The following is a 23,728-nucleotide window of genomic DNA, read 5'->3' on the forward strand; positions in this document are numbered from 1 at the left end:
TTCAGTGAGAAATATTTGAAGGTAATCAAAGCGTTGTGGCGTGACAGACTGACATGTTCTTCTGTCTGTCTCCATCTCCCTCGTTTCAGCACCGCTGCCGCACTACTGTTCACACACACGCACCTCTAAACACAACAAACAGCGATATCCGTCTGTCTGAGAATAACTAATAATAATTAATGTAGGATAATCAATAATGTTGTGGGATTATTCCTTATGTCATGGGCTATTTGGGGATTTATACTTTTATTATTTAGGGCTGTCAATCGATTAAAATACTTAATTGTGATTAATCGCACATTTTTTATCTGTTCAAAATGTACCTTAAAGGGAGATTTGTCAAGTAATTAATACTCTTATCAACATGGGAGTGGGCAAATATGCTGCTTTATGCAAATGTATGTATATATTTATTATTGAAAATCAATTAACAACACAAAACAATGACACATATTGTCCAGAAACCCTCACAGGTACTGCATTTAGCATAAAAAATGTGCTCAAATCATAACATGGCAAACTGCAGCCCAAAAGGCAACAACAGCTGTCAGTGTGTCAGTGTGCTGACTTGACTATGACTTGCCCCAAAACTGCATGTGATTATCATAAAGTGGGCATGTCTGTAAAGGGGAGACTCGTGGGTACCCATAGAACCCATTTTCATTCACATATCTTGAGGTCAGAGGTCAAGGGACCCCTTTGAAAATGGCCATGACAGTTTTTCCTCGCCAAAATTTACTGCAAGGTTGGTACCAATGGATTTCTTAGGTTTTTCTAGTTACACCTGTATCTTCACTCTAGCATTAAAACTGAGCCCAGTACAACAAACAAAGCTTTCGAGTACTGTTTTGGAGGTCGATTACCATGGCAACGGTCGATGCTTTCAGCATTCAGCATTCAGGTCAGCCCTAGACCAAACAACTAATTACGATTAATCGATAAAATAATCCACTTATTAATCGACAATGATAATAATCATTAATTGCAGCCCCTAATGTGTAGTGTTATTGAAAGACACAAGAAAAAATCTCCAGCGTGGTGGTAAGAAACATCCTTTAATGATTAGACTCAACTGGTAATATCAAGAGCATCTGGAAGTTTAGGTGTAAACAAGGCACAGACATTTTAATTCTGCCGCTTTTACACAAAAGAAAAAGGGCAGTTGTCATTAGAGGCAATCTCTTCTAACTGAACCCAATAATGAGCGTCATGCTAAAATAAGAAACCCCACAGCAGACTAGGTAGTGTAAGCTCTGAATTAAATACTTTAATTCCACCACAACATAGCTCTGTTTTTGGAAGGCTACTGGAGATGTCATGTGGAGGACAGACCCTTGCTTACGGTGATCAAAACACGTCCAGGTCCTCTTATTTCTGATGCTATGAGAGACGCCGTTGAAACACTAGCTGCATGTTTTGAATAGCCGGCATCGAGTGCCAACCGTCGTGCCTTTCGCCCCAGTGCGTGTAACACAAGTCGGATACAGCATCTGCAACCAGCAGCTGATTTTGATTTGATGGCGTACTGTAAGGTAGACTGGACTGGACTGTATGCAGGAATTTAAATGCTGCACGCTGCGTTTCACCTTCTGGCATCTCATAGCAGACTTAGAACAGATTCATCACCACAAAACGGTTCAGAATTTGCTTTCCATTTGAATGTCTATTCCTCATTTTACTGGCGTGATGCAGCCAAAGAGACGTGTGATTTACAAGCAGCCTAGAAAATGAAATTCTCGCATGCATCAAGTGTTAGCGTGTCCCTTGTAACAGTGGAATACACAGTGTCAGATAATGTGAGAGTAGTTTTTATTGAGTAAGTGAGGCTAGATTGTCATCACCACCTGTTAATGCGCAACACATGAACAGCGTTTTCATACAGTAGAAGAGTGTCGACTTCAGTGGGCAGAGACTGCAGCATGTCAAACTTTCAAGTATGTGAAACAGACATTTGTATCATCACTGCAAAACCTCTCCGTCCTTTTACCCACATATGTTTTTCCTATCATCTTTTTTTTTATATGGCTTCAACTCAGTGGCATTTCTTTCTAGTAATGTTAAATATATACTTATTTCTTAGGCTATAATGCCCCCACAGTGTTATTTGTTTTAATGGTATTCTACTAAATTTGGCTTCTTGAGACTTTAACAGCCAGGTGAACACAAACATTAGGAACACTTAAGGCAAATAGAGCTAAAAATAAAGCTTAATTTCACTATAATCCAACTCTTTACAATCTCGCAGAATAATACTGACATTCCACTTTTTTTTTAGATTTCATCAGTGCAACCACCCCAAACTCTTTTTTTTTATTTTACAGTAGCTGATGAAGAAAAAAAATAAATCAGACACTGCAATGTGAAATGGACTGTGTTCCCTAAAGAAGCAGTCAGACACTGTTTGTATGTGTGTATGTATGTACCTCGGTCTGATTCTCACTTGAATTAATGGCTGTGTGAAACTCTAAAACAATGACAAAGTAACTCTGTTGTAAAATGATTGCTATCAGTAATAGGAATGATAAAATACATAGCACCATCTTTTGTTGAAAATAAGTAATAGAAAAAAAAAATACTGAAAATAAAAACACTGAAAATTCACAAAATAGAAAAAGGACCAAATCTAATATTTCCTGGCTATGCTACGTTACGTCCACGGATGTTACCACTCTTTGTTGTAAAAAGCAAGCCCATCAAAAAACGCTTCTAACCCTTCTATTTCTATACATGCACTTTGATTAATAATATACTTGAAGTTTTTTGCTTTTTTTTTTTTAACAATTCTTTGGCGATTTACCAAAAACAAAAAAAAGGCAACAAAAAAAAGAAAACAACAACAAAAATAGCATCTAATTATTTCATCATTACAAACAAACATTGAGGCACTTAATCAGCTAAAACGAAGCTCATACGCGTATCCATTGACAGAGCAACACAACAACTATGTACATATATGTAAAAAGTGTTATAAATAGGTTTTAAACCATAGATACTATATACATCTTTTAACTGAGACAGTATTGGTTGTTTTTGTGTTGGTTTGCTTGTTGATTTTTGGTATTAACCCCCTCCCCCCCTTCCCTCGCTGTGTGTTGGCCTGGTGGCTCCGTGGCCCATTGGTACTCAGGCATCAAACGCTTTTACTTCAGAGTGGGACTGATGACAGTTGGGCAGGGGGGTTACTGGGAACACTGGGATGGAGTACTGGCTCATTCTCGCTTCCTCAAGATGACATAGATGAGTCCGCTGATCAGCGCCAAAGGGAAGGCCACCCACGCCAGGATGTAGGAGTAACCGAAGGCGTCTGTCTCCGGCGCCCACTGCGGACTCATCACCGTGTAGATGATGGCGCCGCTCATCACGAACAAACCTGCGGGGAGGAAAAAAAGATCAATCATCAGCTCATGTTTCTCTGCTCTCTGTCTCGTGTCCTGATCTGAACCCTAGAGCAGGTTTCCCAGAAGGCATCCCTCCACATCAGTGTCTGATGATTATTGATCTCCCAGCCAGCCCCTCGCCAGCCCTTTCCTGCTCTGCCCGCCTCCCTGATCCGACATGGCACGATGTGTTTGTCAGACCCCCCGCGCGCTGCCAGCCGTCCTGACATTTCAACCAGCTTGGCTGGCGGCGTGCCCGGTGTCATTCCTGTGTGGCTGAGTGGGCACCTGGGCGCTCGCTGGGCGATGCCCTGGCACAGTATGGAGAGCAAACCTGGGATGTTGGAAAGGGCTGCCAAGGGAGGACACAATGGGCTGCTGGCAGTGGAGCCACTCTCTGGCCAAAGGGCGTGAAGCACAATGGACAAGTGGAGCACTAAACCATTAGTAGCTGGCTCTCTTCATTTCATTCTCCGCCACAGTAGATGCAGTGTGATCGTCTGCTATTGGTTTATCTGTGTGAGCGCTGTCTTTTCAGGCTACTTAAGTGTTACTCTACTAATGGGATGGGATTCACCAGAGGCCCCACGATATGATATTATCACAATACTAAAATCATGATATGATCTTAATGCGATTTTAAGCATTTTGTGATGATATATTGGGATTTATTACCTTTTTACAACTGCAAATTGTTCAGTTTGTCAACATCTGTTTTATCTAATAAGATGCAGTTTTCACTCTGTTCATCTCAGAGTTTTTTATATATTACATATTTACATATCTTGAGGTCAGAGGTCAAGGGACCTTTTTTTCTGTTTTATATCATTGTCAACGGAATGCCTTTTGGTTTTGGACTGTTTGTCGAACGAAACAAGTAATTTGAAGATGTCACCTTGGAATCTGGGATATGGTTTATATTTCACCACTTGATTTAATGGACTTTATGATCAATCAATTAATCAAAGATTAATAAATAGTGAAAATCCTTAAACTGTATTCATACCAGATCCGATAAAAATCCCTTTTACATTTTGTGTTGATAATAGCCAATAATCTACCAGTATAATGTCTATCTGATCTCTATGGATTTGTGTGGAAGTGGGAAAAAAGGGGGATTGAACTCACTGGCAAGGATCTGGAAGGTTCCAGTGAGGAAGAAGCGTCCGCCCTTCTGCAAAGTGAAGAGCTGGCAGAAGAAGAGGAAGAGAGACAGGATGCTGAAGATGATGGACAGGATCATGAGAGCCTGGACCGCCTGAATCCACTCTGCAGGGGGAGAAGAAGAAGAGTTAATAACTGACCTACAGTCATCATTATCTAAAGCATCATTTATATAAACAGGCTGTTCTCATGCACCGTTCGTAGCTATACCTACGAAAAGTAATGCACTGTAATTCATATTTGTATTTATATTTGTATTTGTATATAAGCCAAATTGTCGTATAAAGAGTGACAAACGTTGCATACAGAGGAGGTCGGGGTGGATGGGTGGGTCCAAAAACACAGATTTTTCCCCCAGGAGACACATTTGTGTCCCGTATAAAAACAGAAGTCAACGTTGATTTATTTAACTCCGTACTTAAAGTACGCCAATTCCAGTGTTATTTTTAACCCAAACTGCGACCTTTTCCTAAACCTAACCAAGTACTTTTTGTCACGTAACTTCTGAACTTAAGTACGTACGCCAATTCCTGAGTATATTTTTACCCAAACCACCATCTTTTTCTAAACCTAATTAAGTCGTTTTTGTCACGTAACTTCCATACTTAAGTTATGGTACTTCCAGCGTGGCGTAACCACAATCTTTTCCTAAACCTAACTAAGTAGTTTTGTTGCCTATACCTAATGAAGTCAATCTTTTCCTAAACCTAACCAAGTAGATATTTTCCTACACCTAACCAAGTAGATCTTTTCCTACACCTAACCAAGTAGATCTTTTCCTAAACCTAACTGAGTGGTTTTGTTGCCTAAACCTAATGAAGTCAATCTTTTCCTAAACCTAACCACAAGAAGGTCTTTACCTAAACCAAGTTGTTTCCTGTGATGACGTAAGTTTATTTTGAAAAGACTGGAGTGGAAATTGACGCTGGACATTCATAGGAAAACGCACGGAATAACTTTTCGTAAGATATCATACGAACCGTTGTATGAGAATAAGTTGATATATAACCTTACATTGACTTAATGAACACATGAGAAGGGAACAAATAACAAAAACAAACAAAAGCTCGCTGGTCTCGTCCCTGCTGAATTGAAGCATCCTCTCACAGAGAACATAATGTTGACTTCTGGGAATGTGTAATGGATTCATAACAATGGAACCTAGGTATCTTGTTCCTAAAAGCTCTGCGCGCCCCTCACAGCATGCAAGACCTATGACTAAATGTACCACATCGATCTTAACTGCTAGTCCTCCAAGGCCCAGGCTGCTAGAAGCCCATTAACCCATTAGACACCTGTACTATTGACGGGGTTGTCCGTCTATCTGCGCTGTCCATCAGAGAGTGGGGTCTTGTGTTTTGTGTCTGTGCTTCATTCATGCCAGGAATCCCAAGATTTCCAAGCAGGGTCTATTTCTTGTCTGAGGCCTCTCGAGTTTCCTAAGCACTCGCTCTCTGTATCTATTTAACTTCTCTTTAGCTGTGTCTGCTGTTACTGTCGTGTTTCCGTGCCATAAAATGCTGAGCTCGACTACGTAGGACTGCTTGTTCATTGGCTGCCACTGCGTAAGTCTACTTATTTGCCTCTAGCATCAGCAAATATTCCAGACAAGCCTATAAAAAGTTGGATTTTATTGTGGCTCCATTTGTATGCTGAACTCTGACATTCAAATCTCTGACATTCTCAAGCATCGGCGGTTTATTGATTCTCTTGCATTATGTAAATCAAAGTCGTGTTGTGGTTTTAATGTGGGGGCACTTACAACACGGGAAAAAAGGCATGATGCATAATTTATTACCGCCCATGTAACAAGGATTATTAAGTAATACGACAGGTTACTTTGTGTGATCATACGACTTTGACTAACCACATCTGAACACTGTAGGTTAAAATATAAACACTTCATCGCCCTTCATCTGTGGACAAAGACTCGTGCAGTTTTCCTGGAGAAACACTGTTATAGATTAAAAGGGAAATTGTATCTTGAATGATTGCACAGGGTTGCCAGGATGGAGTCAGGTTACCAACAATAACAGCGCTACAGTAAGTCCTGATGAGCATTGGCTCGGGGGGGGGGGTGAGATATGGGAGGAAACATGACACGCTTGCAGCGTCCATCCATAAAAATGCAGCCGGCACAATACCACACCGGAGCAACAATTAGATTCCATTATGATGATCCTGTTTTCAGATGTCACATAATACTGTGTGATAACACTGTGAGAAATGGGTGAAATGTTCCATCCCTGCCCTATGAATAGTGCTCCCACTATAAATACCGACAATACATCACTGCTCTCTGATAAACACACGTCTTGTCCTCCTTCCTTCCTTCTCTGACCAGTAGTAGGAAACGGTGACATGGGGCATTTCCTATCATGAGGCGCGACTCAGGGCTCAGAATGTCACTGATAAGCAAGTGTGACTACGTTGGTTTGTTATTGTGGTATTACAATACAGCTTCTCCTGAGGCCTTTCACTGTTATACCAAACAGGAAACTAACTGTTGGTGTTTTCTGCTTTCTATTTTGAGGCCCAACCTCCGGATCTGAGAAGTGAAGCCAATGGGGAAGTGCCTTAATCTTGCATTCTTTCTAACAGCCAGCAGGGGGCGACTCCTCTGGTTGATAGGTAGATCTCGAGTAGTTAAGGTTAGGATAGGTCATCGGGCAGCGAGTCCCGCGAGAGTTTATCTCAGATCAGATTTCGCAATTTGCGGTTTACCTTCTAGACACGGCCGATGGCGACGGCAACAAACCAAGATGGCATTGGCCAAAATGGGCCATGTCTAGAAAGTAACCAGCAAATTGCGAAAACTTGCAAAAACTGTCACTCAAGACTTGCTGCCGATTGACTAACCTTAACTAATTGAGCTCAATGCCTAACCTCAACCATTCGAGGTCATCTCGCGAGGGTTTCGCAATTTGCGTGTTGCCTTCTAGACACAACGGCCAAAATGGCAAACTCAAGGCTTCAAAACCGTAGTCCACAAACCAATGGGTGACGTCACGGTGACTACGTTCACTTGTTCTATACATACTTACAGTATCTATGCCTACACCCCACTGTGCTGAAAATAGCGAATAAAGCTGCTGTAGTATCAGTTCACTGTGTTTATGTATTGTAGGCCTGCCCGGGGGCCGAAGACATTCTTCCTCAGTGGCTAATTTTAGAGCGAGTAAATTCTATGAAGTAATTTTCCTGGCTGATAGGAAGTGGCATTTAACTCAAGCTCAGCATGTGATAACTGTGACACACGTATCTCTCACACAGGCGAAAACATTTCCGTAACCAGGGCAACGACGAGGGGGAACTCCAAAGTTTCAGAAATGCCCTAAAAATAACTGCGATGACCGTGATTATGATTCACTCCAGGAGGGAACTTGATTTCTCAGCACAAGCTTAAAAAAAAGCTCCATTGAACGCAGGCTAGGCCCGTAACGTGAGAACCACTATCCACTATCTTCCATCTCCCAAAGCCAAAATACAGACGCGCGTCTTTCTTGAATAAACACAGTGCGTCAGCGCGCTAATGAAAGCAAGTCAAACAAACTGGCTGTGCCATGAAGCTACCTGGCAGTGTGCAGGCCGCTGCTGCTGCTGCCTGACAAAACACACACTGGCTGAGCACGGCTCATTCTAGACTAATGACATCACCCAGATGCAGCTCAAAACACACAGCTGCTCAACGGTGAGCTCACAGGTTGCTAAATTATTCAATTTAGGACAATGGAAATGTTATTAGTAGAATCTATATATCCATTCTCCTCACATGTGGAGGTGGCTGACTGTCTAAATAGATCTGCAGCTGCTGCCTTAAATTGTCCCAATGATCCCTGCAAACCAACACTGGACACTCTGATCTGACGCTGGGCGTGACCCGCCACCAGCATGCTATGTTCTGCATGAGGTAGTCCAAGGTCTCCCCCATGCTTTCAAACACTCTGTCACATAGATTTAAAACTTTAAATACTCTCTGCAGCCCCACCCTGATCCTCCACAACTCCCAAACTCCTGTCACCATGGACTCTCAACACGGGACCTGAATATGGACATCACACCACGACTATTTATACAGCTGCAGCCTATCAGCTGGCACTTCCAAAACAGCACGGCCACATTCTCTGCCCTAGATGGCGCCAGAGTCCCAGAAGAGCCGTGACACACCCACATCACCAACAACATGGTGAATGTTGGATTTCAGCAAGTCATTTTCCAAAGATCAAGTCCCCCAACATTAATACCAATGTGGATGCTTTAAACTGGAGCTTTTTTACTTTTACATTATACTCAAAGCAAAGCTGAAAAAATCCTGAGATGCATCACATCTTCACAGCAGAGCAACAACTAAAACATCCAGTCTTAGGCATTGTATTGTAAATAAATAGTAGAATATTAAGCAGGAGACTGACCTCCAGCTGTTGCCGGGTCACAGTGGTATCCTCCATTGGCGGTAGAGCAGTTTATCCAGAGGTCTGAGGTGCTAGTTTCACCTGTCGTCCATACCTGGTGTCAACAACAATACATGCTTGGTCAGTAATGTGTGAAGGAGCAAAATGGATCAGAAGAGAAAGTGAAATTATGGAGACAGAAACTACATTATATCTCTTCCTGCAGGTATAAGATGCCAGTAAGCTTCAATTATGACTTTTTTATCCAATTATATTTATATTTAATGCTTAAGCAAATAAAGAAAGAAACATTAGTTTTACTCACGCTGACAATTGTTGACACAAACAGGAGGACCAGACCAGCGACGTGCAGGAGGATGATTCCCAGTAGTAGGAGCAGCATCTTTACAGTTGATCTGGGCAGCAATGAGAAGAGGAGACGCTCTCTGTCAGTATGTGAGAGTGAGTGTGTGAGTGTGTGTTGGATTGCTGGGACATGGGTGTGTCTCTGCAGCACGTTCAGCCTTTAGAGAAACTTCATCGGATGGTCCAAACAGCATGCACATTAACAATAATAACATCACATCTAACAGAAAGTCATTGTTAATATTCTACAAATTTGAAGTTTGGAGACAGGATTAAACTTTGAAGTTGATCTCAGGGATCTTGTTTTTATTTATTCTAACAGAAACAAATGTGTCTGAGAAGCTTAAATTGTGTCCCCTTTTCGTGCCAAACATCTTGCAGGCTTGTGTCACATCTCCAAAATGCAAACAAAATTGAGCAATGAGAGTTGATCTCTTCATGCTCTTTAAAAGCAATAAGGCAAGCTTTATTTGTAGAGCACATTTCAGCAACAGGGCAATTCAAAGTGCTTTACATAAACATTCAAGAACATTGCCACAAAGTGCAAAAAGAACATTAAGACATAATTAAAACAGTTATAAAAACATAAAAGATTAGAAAATAAAAAAAAGCTTGGATAGAAGCTAAAATAGAATATAACACACAAGAGTAAAAGCTCTAGTGCAGTATATAAGAGCATTATCTGGTTTAATAAAAGGCAGCAGCAGCAAACAGGAAAGTAATAAGAACCACTAAAAAGAAGAAAAGTATTTTTCTAATAATAAATAATATCTTAGGGACCAAATAAGCTTTTTTTTTTGCAGCGACAGCTCAGTCCTTCTTGTGCGTAATGGGGAGCAGAGAAAAGCGCGCCTCCTCCTTGGATCCGGATAAACAGTGCGCAGCTGAACATAAAGAATTTTAAAAGAGACCAAAGTCCACTTACTTAGATTGGTGAGCTTTTATTCCAACAAAAAAAAAGAGATTTGCAAGAAGCAAAAGCAAGTTTTTTCCCAAAAGAGTCCAGCAGCTGCAGTAGTAGTCCCTCCGTCCTAAACAGTCGCTCTCTGATAGATTGATTTCCAGCCGCTGACGTTCTGTTATAAAGTGTCTCATTATGGGAGAACAACGCCCTGCGTGCGTCGCTACGTCATCATGGAGTGACGCTCCAGGGTTCCCAAATATAGACGCGCTGTGCGTAATAGCGCACTGGTTGCCTTAGTTACTAACTTTGCTGTATGTGTAGTGAGCTGACTGATCATTGTTTGGCTGTCGTGGTAACTAAAAGCAGCTCAGCTATCTGCTTTCGAGGATTTTTTCTGACACTGTTTACAGCTGTTATTACACATTACACAGCACTTTGGGATGTCATTTAGTTGTTGTTGTTTGCTCAGTTAATATAGAATATGTAGATATATTTAGTATATCCAACAAACATTTTTTTTTTTACTTTTTTTGCTATATAGAGAGTAGATATTGTTAAAGGTCTCATATTGTAAAAAAGTTAAATTTTCATGTTTTTTTTATAATAAAGCAGTCTTAAGTCCTATATAAATACTGTGAAAGTATCGAAACAATCAATCCACAGGGAAATACACACAGCCCGTATTCAGAAACTCTGCATTTGAAACAAGCTGTCAGGATTTCTGCCCATTTGTGATGTCACGAATATACAATATTTAGACCTTTGACACAATTTTAAATGTAAACATTCTAAATGTGTCAAAGTTTATTCCTGGTTGCAGTGCATGTGAATGTCATCAGCTGACAGGAAGTACACATGAACACAGGCTGTTGCCTAGCAACGCAATTCTGTTGCAATTCCGTCAAAATGCGCTAAAACGGAGCGTTTCAGACAGGAGGGTAAATACAGGCATATTCAGGCCAAATAAAGTTGTTTTATAAACATTACAGCATGTAAACATGTTCTAGTAGAAACACAAAATGCAAGTATGAACCTGAAAATGAGCATAATATGGGACCTTAAAACAAGAATATGGTTGCAAATAATAATTGTTTTCAGTATTGATTCATTTTCTTGATTAATCGATTAGTTGTTTGGTTTATAAAATGTCAGAAAATGGTGAAAAAAAGTCGATCAGTGTTTCCCAAAGTCCAATATGACATCCTCAAATGTCTTGTTCTGTCCACAATTCAATTCAGTTCAATTTATTTTTATATAGCGTCAAATCATAACAGAAGTTATCTCGAGACGCTTTATATATAGAGCAGGTCTTTGACCGTACACCATAGTTTAGAGACCCAACAAGAGATCCCACCAAGCTCGCTGTGGCCAGGAAAAACTCCCCGTTAAAAAGTACTCAAACCGATTAATCAACTATCAAAATAGTTGCCGATTTATTAAATAGTTGGCAGCTAATCGATTAATTGTTGCAGCTGAATAAGACATATTTGAGTGCGTCGCTGCGTCATGGAGTGACCCTCTGGTCCGCGGCCAGGGTTCCCAATATAGACGCGCCGTGCGTAATAGCGCACGGGTTGCCTTAGTTACTAACTTTGCTGACTGATCATTGTTTGGCTGTCGTGGTGACTAAAAGCAGCAGCTCTCTGCTTTCGAGGATTTTTTCTGACACCGTTTACAGCTGTTATTACACATTACACAGCACTTTGGGATGTCATTTAGTTGTTGTTGTTTGCTCAGTTAATATAGATTTTTTTTCCCTCTATCTAAACATGCACTATCTACTACCTACTATCTGAACTAAGGTTCATCTTATCTTATCTTGTCTTATCTTGTATGTTATATTTAGCAGAAGTAGAACCTGGTTACAAGTAATAACTTAGTAATAGCCTTTTTTTAATATAGAGTAGATGTTGTTAAACAAGAATAGGGTTGCAAATAACGATTATTTTCATTGTTGATTAATCTGTCGATTATTTTCTCGATTAATCGATCAGTTGTTTGGTTTATAAAATGTCAGAAAATGGTGAAAAATGTGGATCAGTGTTTCCCAAAGTCCAATATGACGTCCTCAAATGTTTTGTTTTGTCCACAACTCAAAGTTTACTGTCATAGAGGAGTAAAGAAACCAGCAAATATTCACTTTTAAGAAGCTGAAATTAGAGAATTTTGACTTTTTATGTCTTTAAAAAAAGTAGTCAAACCGATGAATCGACTATCAAAATAGTTGGTGATTCATTTAATAGTTGACAGCTAATCGATTAATTTTTGCAGCTCTAAATAAGAACATATTTGAGCGGAATATTTGACAAATTTGGAAGTGTTTTTTATACACAATGCTTATATTTATTAGGTCTTGATTATGTAATCAGCCTTTTTGATAATTTGAGATATTTTGCTCTTTTTATTTTAGCAAAACAAAGTATCTTCATCAAGCCTTTCATGCAATTAATTACATTTATGTCTACAGTTCAGCTGAGTAAGAGAAAGGTATTTTGGACTTCTTCCAAAGTGGGATATTTCCCTGTGAACTCAGCTTTCCGTTGCCTTGGTAATTACAAACACAAACACATGTTGTAGTGCGGTGTAGTGGTGGTCTTTTCCCTCTGGTTGTCATGCCGTCAGCCTCGTGACTCACAGTATGTGTGAAAGTGTGGATGCCCAGCGCGCCGCCACCAGTGAGAGATAGCATCTGGGGCTCTCCTCTGTTTGACATGACTCATTTCCAGTGGGAGTGAGGTGGCGTTTCCACCCTCAGCAGCCCCTGTTGTTGTTAATATGTATGTAGAAGTATGCACCGAGGTCGGTCCTATAAATATGGGTGTTGCAATGAACGGAATTCCTGGCAGTATAGGGAGCGGTCAAAAGTGTAAATATTTGTAAGTATGAATCGACTACCTTATCTCTTCCTCCCTCTGGATTTTCTTCTGCACCGAGCTGTCAGTGATCATTTAGCTGATTCTTTCTGTGTACTCAGATCTTTACTTGAGTAAAAGAAGTAATACCACAGTGAAGAAATACTCTGTTCCAAGTTAAAGTCATGCATCCAATATGTTACTTCAGTAAAAGTGCAAAAGTACTAGCATCAAAAAAAGTACCAAAGCAAAAGCACTCATTATACAGAATGGCCCATTTCAGGTAATGTATGTTATTGGATTATAACTGATGCATTAAAGAGTTCATCACTTTAATGTTGCAGCTGGCAAAGATGGAACTCATTTTAAGCACTTTATAAACTGCCGGATAGTTTGTTTCATTTTCCCCCGGGGATCAATAAAGTATTATGTTATATTAACCTGTAATAATACATCATAATGCATTCGTTGATTACATTTTGTATTATCAATCTCAATCTGCAAAGTAACTAAGGTTATCAGATATATGTAGTGAAGTAAAAGATACAATATTTGCCTCTGAAGTGTAGTGAAGTAGAAGTATGAAGTAGCAGAAAATGAAAATACACAAATTAAGCCCTATAGGGTGCTGGAAGGTGTGGTTCGCCTAGACAGACATACCCAAAATAAATCAAGAATAGCTCCACAGCTATCAGGTCTTTATGCATGATTTTGTTCTCTATGGATAGGTAAGACCTCAGAGAATTCATCCCCAGTGTAAGTAACATCGTGACTGTTACTATGCCTGAGTGAATTGTGATGAACCAAAGGAAAAATTTACATTTTTATCCTCGCCTTAAATGTTTTCTAGATCAGACAGTGAATAACACCATTATAGCAATGATGCCATGCACATAGATGCCACTCAATTCATTCAGCAACTCCTTGACTACAACTGTGCCAAAGGAGATATAAATAACACAAAGCACATAGATTCTACAAAGGTTTTAGTAAAGATAGGACCAGGCGGACTCTCCATTTGGCCACTTCGATACCCAAAGTGTGCCGAATGGGTTTTCTACCTCTTGAAAGGGAGTCTGGCTATAAAATACTACTGATATCCACTACAGGAGGCTATGTGCACACAATGGACCCTTTGGTCATGACATGTACCCTGTGAATCATCAGATTCTACCATTGTGCATCAGTATAAAATCAGTAACAAACAACTAAATTGTATAATTCTGATTCCAAATGGTTTTATTATAATAATGAAATATGATAAAGTAAAACGTAGATAATAACAAATATGATCAATAACAATGTAAATAAGATAACAAAGTCAAGTATGTACGTTCAATATAAAAATGATCAAAAATATTATAAAGTAAAAAAATACAATTTCTCATGCGTTGATTTTGTAACTAAAATATTGAAATCATTGCCAAACAAATATTATTTGGACAAAATACACTTGGAGTGTTGTTTTAGTAGCGTTAACGCCTCGTCTTTTAGAAACAATTCGGAAAAAAGACCACCACAGCCAGTACTGGGTTTGTCGGGTAAAAGAGGTACAAGTACCTCAAAATTGTACTTAAGTACACAACTTGAGTAAATGTACTTAGTTACTTTCCACCACTGTGCATATTGCAGGAATCATTCCCAAATATGATTTTTACGGGTTCCTGATAACACTGGACATATTATGTTCATGAGTCATCAAACAAATACTCCTTCATGTCCGCAAAATGTCACAAAAAGAAAAGATTTCACACCCTCCGCGGGAAGATACTGAGCTTCCTCGATGAGCAGCGCTCTATGAAACATACACTTTCCTCGCATTAGCCGGCCGGTAGAGGAGCTTAGGAGCTGCCCGACCTCAGATAACCCCTGTCAACATCCACCCTCTATTCTCCACCACTTAAGCTCACACTTCCTCTGCGTGTGTTTCTCACACTCACATGAAAACAGAGGCCTTTTCTGCTGCCCTCATGTCCACACACACACATGAAAGGGACAGTTACAAGGCCATGAAGTGCTGCTCTGAGTGGGAGCTTTGTGTCAGTAATCAAAGTATGTGGCATTTTCAGTCTGAGCTGCACAGAAGTAGCTCTTTGTCTGATGTGATCGTTCTGTTGTTTACAGCTTGATATCAACTGAATCATTAGATCTGATCATATGAGCTGGTCAGGTTTACAGTGACTTGTGTAGAGGCTTGTAAAAGTGTGGAGTAGCTGTGCAGGCGAGGCGCTCCCCATCCCTTATATGTCAATGTTTGTAAAAGACAATCAGTAGGCTGAGTGGACATGGGAGTGTTACGTTTACTGCGTTTGCTGAGCTCGAAGCCAATCTCTCCGGGGAGAGACGCATAACAAACCCGAGATACTGAATAATGTTACAGCTGTAACGGCATCTAACATTTCAACCCCCGCCGTTAAAACGGTCTGACTTATCTTCACGTTAGCGCGGCAGACAGACAGAGAGAGTGCATACCAAAACCATAGATAGGACCTCGGCCAGCCACGGGGCACGGATCTGGAGAGTGGACGTGATTGAGTTACAGTAACTCCATCCACATACCAACACAGAGGAGAGTGTTAAAGCAGATGTGGCGGTCATTAAGTGATGTTTTTTGTTTCTACCAAATCCTACAAGTAAAATAAAGAAGCACTAGAGATAATGAAGCAAAAAGCCCAAAGATGGGCCCCTTGTCCTTGACGCAATTAGATCCCCTCCTTGTTGATTTTAAAACAATGCGACAGGCCGCCTTCTTTCACTTGATTACATTATGCAAACCGCAATCCATTAGCTGTGATGAATCAATGGCTCATACTCACATCAGATATTATTCAGGGAGTCGGTGGATCCAGCTGATGCTCCTCGCAGTTCAGAGGGAAGTCCTGTTTCACCGGGCCTTTGTACCTTTGTGCGTGAGGTTCTGACAGCTGTCGGTCAAAGGTGGGGTCAGTCCTTGTGTCCTGTCATCAGCATGTGAAGTGCCGCTGTGTGTCGGCCCACCGAGTCGCAGTAGTTTAATAGCTCCCCTCCTACTGAGTTGGACTGCCCCTCTCTCGTCAGACTCTTCTGACCCCGATCTACCGGACTGTTTACACCACTCTTTCCCAACCTTTTTTTCTGGGGAACCACTTTTCCGTCACCCAGTTCACAACAGGCCTCATCTATGAATCATGAGAGGGGCGATGTGCATAAATGAATGTTCTGACCACTTTTAACTGTCATTTCCAACATCACCTTATATTGTCTTAAATAGGTAAACCAGCCATTTTCAAGAGATATACGTTTGATAAGTGCATATTGTTATTGAAAACATATACACATGCAACCCGATCTAATTACAAAGACATTCTACATGTCATGAGAACACATTTTAGCCTTTTTGCATGTCATTTGTTCGCCACGCAACAAAACTACAGTAACGGCCGCTGTTTAGGTTTAGGCAACAAAACCACTCACTTAGATTTAGGAAAAACATCATGGTTGGACTCAAAATAACTACGTGAACTAAGTAAAATACGTACAGAAACAATGTAACAGAAGTAGGGAAAACACGTCACAAACGTAACTTCAAAATAAGACTTTGGAACACAAACGCCAGTCTCCTGGTTGAAAGACAGATAGGAGGTAAACACAGTGTGTTTGTTTGTGTGTCGATAAGATTTAAGCTGTCTTGTCATCACACTTTAATCAGACGAGACACAGAGCGATGACACAAACCGATGACACAAACCGATGACACAAACCGAGCCCTGTCCCTTAAAATACACTAAATACACAATAGATTGCCTGTGATGTGAGTACAGGCGGCCTGTGGGTTGAGTTAACAAGATAATAGTGAAATGCAGCCAGTGGAAAAGAGAAGAGTTCAACTCTGAAATCAGACCAAATCATGTCATTGCTATGTATATATTTGTTTTTGAACAAAATGTTATTCACTTTTGTACATTTGGAATATACAAAGCTACGTTGTCAGGACATTTTTACAAAAGGAACTATTCACAGTTCGGCAAACAAACATTATAATTAAAATGATAAATCATAGCATTGTGTGCATCCACATAGAGAGGAGTCTCAAAAAAACTTAAGAGACAGATGTTGGGTACAGCACCTTATTACTTTGGCAATCTAAAATAAGTAATTACACTTTCATTAACCTGTCTGCCGTTGATGTAGTGTGGCTGGTTTGAGCCAAGATAAAGATATAATTTTTTTGCCAGCAATAAAAGGATATGCAGCAAGTAGGCTTTATCTTTTCCCAACACATTCTCACTCCCGATTCGTCACATACCGCCGCTTGGTCAGTGCCCCTCGGCATCGGAGACGGACGCATAGGGTACCCGTCTTACGTTACTTTTGTGTGAATACACGCTCGTTACATGCATAGTGTCCTTTCAAAATAAAATTCTGTTTTCACAGGAAGTTAGGTTTAGGCAACACAACCACTTAGTTAGTGTTAGGAAACGGTCGTTGGTGACGTTAACTTCACTCTCTAGCAACTCAACGTGACAAAATAAGTCAACGTTACTTTTAGATTTCACACGGGACATAAACAGCGGTCTCCTGGTTGAAAGTCTTGCGTTTCTTTGACCCATCAATCAACCCCTCCCACCCTCCCTTAGCTGACGCTCATGCTATTAGTGGTAAGTCACTTACTCCGACCGTCAAATAACGCCCTGGGTGGGTTTACATTGGAGTTAGTTGGTTAGTCACATGCTGTTGCTACCGCACAACGGTTTCCAATGCTGAGAGGCACTGACCAAACGGCGGAATTTGGTAAGTTGGGAGTGAGAATGTGTTGCTTCATACTGTATATATATCATATATATAATATATAATAAATAATATAAAACAATGGGTCTTGTGGTAAATCAATGTTCAAAATGGCAAATACATATTTCTGTAATATGATTTCAATTTTGGTTATTGCTATATTATTAAATCTATGCTAATAAATTAGTAACTTATTTATAATTCTAAGCCTAAAATATCTGTAGAAATGGTCATGCATCATTTCATTGCTCATTTTGAACATTGGCATGAAAACGTATTTTGAAGAATCTTGAGGCCTGTGTCATTCTGACATTACTGAAATCACATGGTCATGATTCACACATAACCCTGTGACTTTAAATTTCTAAATGGTGAAAGATGTATACCCATGACTTTAAGGTCACCACAATCCATGACAATGTGAAAAACGGATGAAGAAAAAGTGCATTTCTGAGCACTTCTGTTTTTTTTATTGTGCTGTGCTTGTTCCCATTGTTCCCTGATAAAGCCTCATGATTAGATTTTTTTCCATTTCTTTAAGTCAGACCACAGAGCGTAACTCCCCATCATCCTCACCCCACTATGATTCAGCAGGAAAGACTGCAGTACTGTATCCGGACTTCTGCGTCGCTCTGTTATCCACCCACTCCTCTTTCTGTGGAGAATGTAAAGTCTCACAGATCAATGTTATGGATTCTTCTAGGATTCCACTTTATCACACAAATGACCCACAAGACCTCTGTCTTCTCTACATTGCGCTGCTGTATGTACCAGTCTCGTGGTCGACCTCTGACCTTTGGTTAGGCTTCCCTGGCTTATCTCGCCTCCCTGATTGGAGACACAGTTATGCGCAGAATGCTGGGGGGATAAAACGTTGATTGGATACAAGTTTAGGGAGGCAAAGATTTCTCATGTGAGCAGGTTATCAGCAGACAGTCACACACAACCACAGAGCCACTGTATGTGAGGCTGGCAGTTGGGATGGAAAATCACATAGAATAATGCGTTTTATCAGTCCGTCTCCAGCTTCCTCTCTCTAACTCGTAACAGGCAGATTACTCAACGGATTCCCGCTTAGTTTCTTTTCTTGTTTCGTCCTAGCTTGAACAGTAATAGTCCTCACAGCCCAACGACGGAGCGGCCAAACAGCCTCTTGAGAAAACTCTGAGTTTTTGGAACAGATCCAGAAACGGCAGGAAGAGCTGGTTCCCATGAATGTTTAGTGTTCAATCCAAACTAAGCTGAACTGAGACGACCAGAGATGAAGTGATACATGTTGCATATCCTCAAGCTAGAGGGATTTACTAGATTTACAGTAAAAGTCATCATCCCCTGACAACATTTTTAGGTAATTTGGATATTTTTACAACAATTATTACAACATTTTTCTTTTTCTCTTTTAAAAAAAAAACATGTTCCTTTATTTGGGATCACATGAAGTGCTACAGGAAGTCCAAAAACCTGGAAAGGAGTTAGCATTTTAGCACATCCAGTTCCTTCGTCTGGAAGTCAGTGGGTTTTTAGTTAGATGCCTGAAATAAAGTCTGTAGTTAACACAAGCTGAAAAGATTTTAACGTTTTGTTCTACGATATTAAATACGCCAGTAAATACCCCACTAGGGAATTTTGAAGCTTTTACGTGTCTTTAAAAAGGTGGTTGCTAACAAGTAGCTAAATGAGACTACTAAAATGAATCACGCCTACTCGTCCACCTTGTTGTGTATACTGGCATTCATGCGACCGTGGTGCAGTTCGTCTATAGCCTTTAGCTTTTTACTTCTGGCGATTTCATTCACGCTTCAAAAATGATAGAAATGGAGTTTGTCCCAAATATAGTCACAACAAAATACTTTTGGACAGACATACACTTTTTTCATGATTCGTTTCTGTTTCTTTAAACCCCTGTTGCCAATATAAGTCTATGATAATGGCAAAATAGCTTAAATACAATTGTGCATCCCCATTGTAATTGGATATTTTCCATGTGTTATATTAATGTTGATCGTGCAGTTTTACATGCACATAATGTAGTATTTAGTGTATTTCATGTCTTAAGTTTATGTTGTGTTTTCTTTTCTAACATTGAAGTTGAAGCTGGATTCATGAAGTAAGAGACCGTCTGCTCTGGAGAGGATTCAATTTAATTATACTTGGTTGCTATGGTTACTGCATCAGGGTATTAGACGAAGGGCCTAAATTGAATTGGCACAGACGATGGACTTGACAAATCACCTGTGCAGAGTAGCAGCTTCAAATAGTACTGTCTGAAAAGGAAAGCATTACATAGTACAGCCCAGGAAAATAGCTTTTTAAAATTGATTTAGACTGATATGAACACAGACAGACAATGCCAGACAGCTAAACCTGAATCAATCAACATTGTTATATTAACATTGAATCAGATAAGTATGTGTGATGTGATTGGTTTCATAAACCATTGTAATTGTCATTTAACTTTGCAGCTCTACAAAGCTTTTCAGCCTCTTGTTTTTTCATCGTAGATGTATATCCACATTTAATGTGATGATATGGTTGAAATTCACAACTCTCAACAACGCTGTTTCCAACAGCACCAGGAAACCTCAGGTGAACCCACTGTATGCTACTTACTCAACACCTAAAGGCTGGAGTAGAAGGTCAAACATCTAGCAACATAATGAGCCACATTTTTCTCAGGTATTGGTGGAGACAAAAACAGAGATAAAAAAGCAGGCAAATATTGGACAGTTGGCCAGAAATACAACTCCTGTAGTATTATAAACCAAAGAAATTCTTAGGTGACTAACACACGATTACGATTTTGTCGACTGAGTTTCTCCACAAAGAATCACACAAAAGCACTACTTTAAATCTTGTGTTTACCAGAGATGTGCTCATAAGTGTCTTAGAAATTAGTCATTCAGCATGAAAAAAGCATAAAAAACAACTAATCGACGAACGAAATGGCCATTTAGTTGACTAATCGACTAAGACCGTTTTGTCTAATCAACATTAATACAAACCAATAGATTTGTTTGTCCTTTAAAGGTGCTAAATGCGAGATAAGGAGCATTTCTATTGCCTCCATACGGCCCTCAACATGGCGAAGACTGAGCAGCTAACGGTGCTAACAGTGCAAACAACAGCAACAGTGCTGATGGAGCTAACAATGTTAACCTGGGGGTGGACTGGAGGGTGGGTGCTACTCTTCCGCAACGGCGGCGTCGGTTGGGACAGCATTATCAGCCGTAACCGCCATATGAGAACAGTGCAGAGCAGCGGTCATGAGCTAGCCAGTAGGGCACGCTTACATGCACGAACATGTACTAAAAGCACACGCGGCCGGCCCGGCTATGTCAACAAAACACAGAAAAACTTGGATTACAACTCATACAGAGGGGGAGTGACTTCATTCTCTGCTCAGGTAGACATTACTCCTATATATCTTTACACAGCAAATAGTTGTTTGCTGCTATGTTAACGCTCTGAATATTGTATAGAGCACCTTTTAAGAAACACTAAAAGTAAGAATCAAATCCCCTTAATGGGGTAATCAGTGGTAATATATTGTTAAACTGTCATACTTTGGGTAAAGCCAACAGTCTCCATGATTTCTACCACTTTTCTCCCTCAATGATTCACACTCAGTGAAGTCCAGAGCAAGAAACCGTCGGTCGCCGAGCTCTTTAGTATGGTATGGTGGTATGTAAGAAATATAAAATAACACGGGGCACAGGGCATCTATAACGAGAACGGGCGTTAAGAATAAACCGCCAATATGTTTGGACTGCGGGGAGGATTCCAGAGTATATTCCCCATATGCGGGGGTGGTAGAGGAGGTCAAATGGGAAGGCCTATTTGTGTCCCGTCCAAACAGAGACCCGTAACCTCAAAGAGACAGAGAAACGGGGGTTCATTCCACTTACAGTGAACTGACTTTCCATGGTTTTTATGTATTTCTGAGCGGGAGTTTGGAAGCAAAAGGGGACAGATAAGAGAGATATAAAACCCTCAACTCCGTGCTATCTGTCAGTGTGTTTAATCACAAGGTGATGAAAGCAGGGAGTCTTTTGATGTAAGCTAGACAACAGGGGGCCTTTCTTTGCAATGCTGGGGCTCAGGAATGTGCCTGGGCACAGGAGTGGGCCTACACACACATTAAACACACACACTGCATGTTCGTAGGAAACCATGGCAGGGACCATTGACTTGCTGCTGAGGGTTTTAGTCAAACACAATACTGTTTGCACAGCAGAGAAGGCTCACTGTGACGGAGACTCACAATACAGTTGTAAAACATTACACCTAAATCAAAGTGCAAGTTACACACACATGTGCTGAGTGGTTTATCTTTACGGTCACTCCCTCCCTCCTGTTAGGAATCTGTAAAACGAAACTACTCTGTTTACACGAGAGATGTTGTCATGCTTTTACTTTAAATGCTAAAAGGATTTAGGTGGACCTGGATTTTATGATAGATTTGAGAAAAGCTCAGATGCCAGGTTGCATCTCTTATCTGTGATTACTATTTAAGTCCGGCTAGCGACTGTCTCCAACTTCCATTTCACTTTGTTTGCAGACACTCACTCAAACCGAGACATATCCCTCTGGTGCTATAAGATATCAAAGATATCCAACAGTAATTTACTGCAGGGGAGAGAATTAAAGAATTCATTTGAGATGTGATCTCTCCTTTGCTCTGATAGTGGTGATCAATTTAACGACTGGAGACGTGGCGACTGCTGACTGTATAGACGACGTGAAACTCAAACAGTATTGCTGATTCGAGCAAAGTTTACATTCCTCAGTGAAGCCAAAGGTGACACAGGAAGTGCAGAAGTAGTGGGAGGGTTGGGTCAAGAAGTGTGATATGTGTGTTCAGAGTTGGTTCTGGCTCTGAAAGGTGTTGATTGAATAAACTAAATTAAATGAAACCCTCTTTAAATGTGTTTGGGATCAAGCTGGGGTTAACTTCAGATGACCAAGGGTGAAAGAAAGAGGCCAATGAGAAGTGAGCGTCACGGGGCTCCTATACGATGGGTGCGGGGTTTCATACATAACTTACTGTAGAAGTTGTTTGCACAGCTCCTCCTGTGGGTGAGGCGCTGAGTAATGGCTCATTAAAGAAGGATGGTAAAGCTAGGGCTGTCGCAATACCCACAATATTACAATACCGCGCTATTGACAAGCCAGCCTTAGGGGATGGCAAGCAACCGCCACAAATGCTATGTTCACATTTTTTTTTTTTTTAATTCTTTGCAATGGGAGAGCGGCGTATTTTGCGTCTAATCTGCGCTGAGCGTTGCACGTTTGGTGTTTTTTTTTCTGGTCACCAAGAATTGAAAAATGTTAAACTTTGGGTAAAATGCTGCGCCTCATTGCCCTTCTGTGTTCTGCATTTAACAATAAACACTAGGGCTGTGTATTGGTAAGAATCTGCTGATACAATACGTATCATGATACAGGGGTTGAAATCTAATTTTAGGAAAATTGTCATATAAAGAACACACCACCATATGCATAAAATACTATCTTTGTACTTTTTTATGCAATCAGAACAGTGAGATCTGCATTTATCACACTCCCTGTAACATACAGCATCACAGCACTACTTTGAGAGGGCACATATCTTTGCAAATTAAATAAAGTATTGACTGAATTAATCTTTGCATGTAAACTATTACTTGAAAATCAATACAGTGTTTTTGAGATACAGTATCACAAAACATAATATTGTGATACTTGATATTTTAGATATTTTCTTACACCCCTAATAAACAAGTATTTAATTTGTTTAAAAACTGTCATCTTTGTCCTTTAAAAAGCAAGTATATACTTAATCATAGCCTCACAGTAAAGCTTATTTATATAGCACTAAAATCAGGATAAATGAAGTAATTTGCAAATTAAAAAAAGGCAATAATATCA

At 40.2% G+C, this 23,728-nt stretch overlaps 1 protein-coding gene across 2 annotated transcripts; it reads right to left on the reverse strand.

Annotated features, from left to right (window-relative positions):
- Window positions 1–1,036: 1,036 nt before the first annotated feature.
- On the reverse strand, window positions 1,037–16,034 carry pmp22b (peripheral myelin protein 22b). Of its 2 annotated transcripts, none has more exons than XM_074620707.1 (5): window positions 15,871–16,034; window positions 9,258–9,348; window positions 8,954–9,047; window positions 4,506–4,646; window positions 1,037–3,370 (listed from the first exon to the last, which is right to left on the reverse strand). In XM_074620707.1, exons 2-5 carry the CDS (start codon window positions 9,333–9,335, stop codon window positions 3,210–3,212), a joined length of 474 nt encoding a protein of 157 aa, XP_074476808.1. In that variant the 5' UTR covers window positions 9,336–9,348; window positions 15,871–16,034; the 3' UTR covers window positions 1,037–3,209. The 2 variants fall into 2 exon arrangements, with proteins under 2 accessions (XP_074476808.1, XP_074476807.1); XM_074620706.1 differs by lacking the exon at window positions 15,871–16,034 and adding an exon at window positions 10,224–10,375.
- Between the last annotated feature and the right edge of the window lie 7,694 nt (window positions 16,035–23,728).

The sequence above is a fragment of the Sebastes fasciatus genome, chromosome 20, assembly GCF_043250625.1.
Source record: "Sebastes fasciatus isolate fSebFas1 chromosome 20, fSebFas1.pri, whole genome shotgun sequence".
Lineage (NCBI taxonomy): Eukaryota > Metazoa > Chordata > Actinopteri > Perciformes > Sebastidae > Sebastes > Sebastes fasciatus.

Excerpts from the sequence above, each read along its gene's own strand:
- pmp22b (XM_074620707.1), bottom strand. The coding sequence starts at position 9,335 with ATGCTGCTCCTACTACTGGGAATCATCCTCCTGCACGTCGCTGGTCTG. Across the intron at positions 9,048-9,257 it reads TTGTGTCAACAATTGTCAGC|GTATGGACGACAGGTGAAAC; the intron begins GTGAGTAAAACT and ends TGTTGACACCAG. Across the intron at positions 3,371-4,505 it reads AACCTTCCAGATCCTTGCCA|GTTTGTTCGTGATGAGCGGC; the intron begins GTGAGTTCAATC and ends TCCTCCCCGCAG.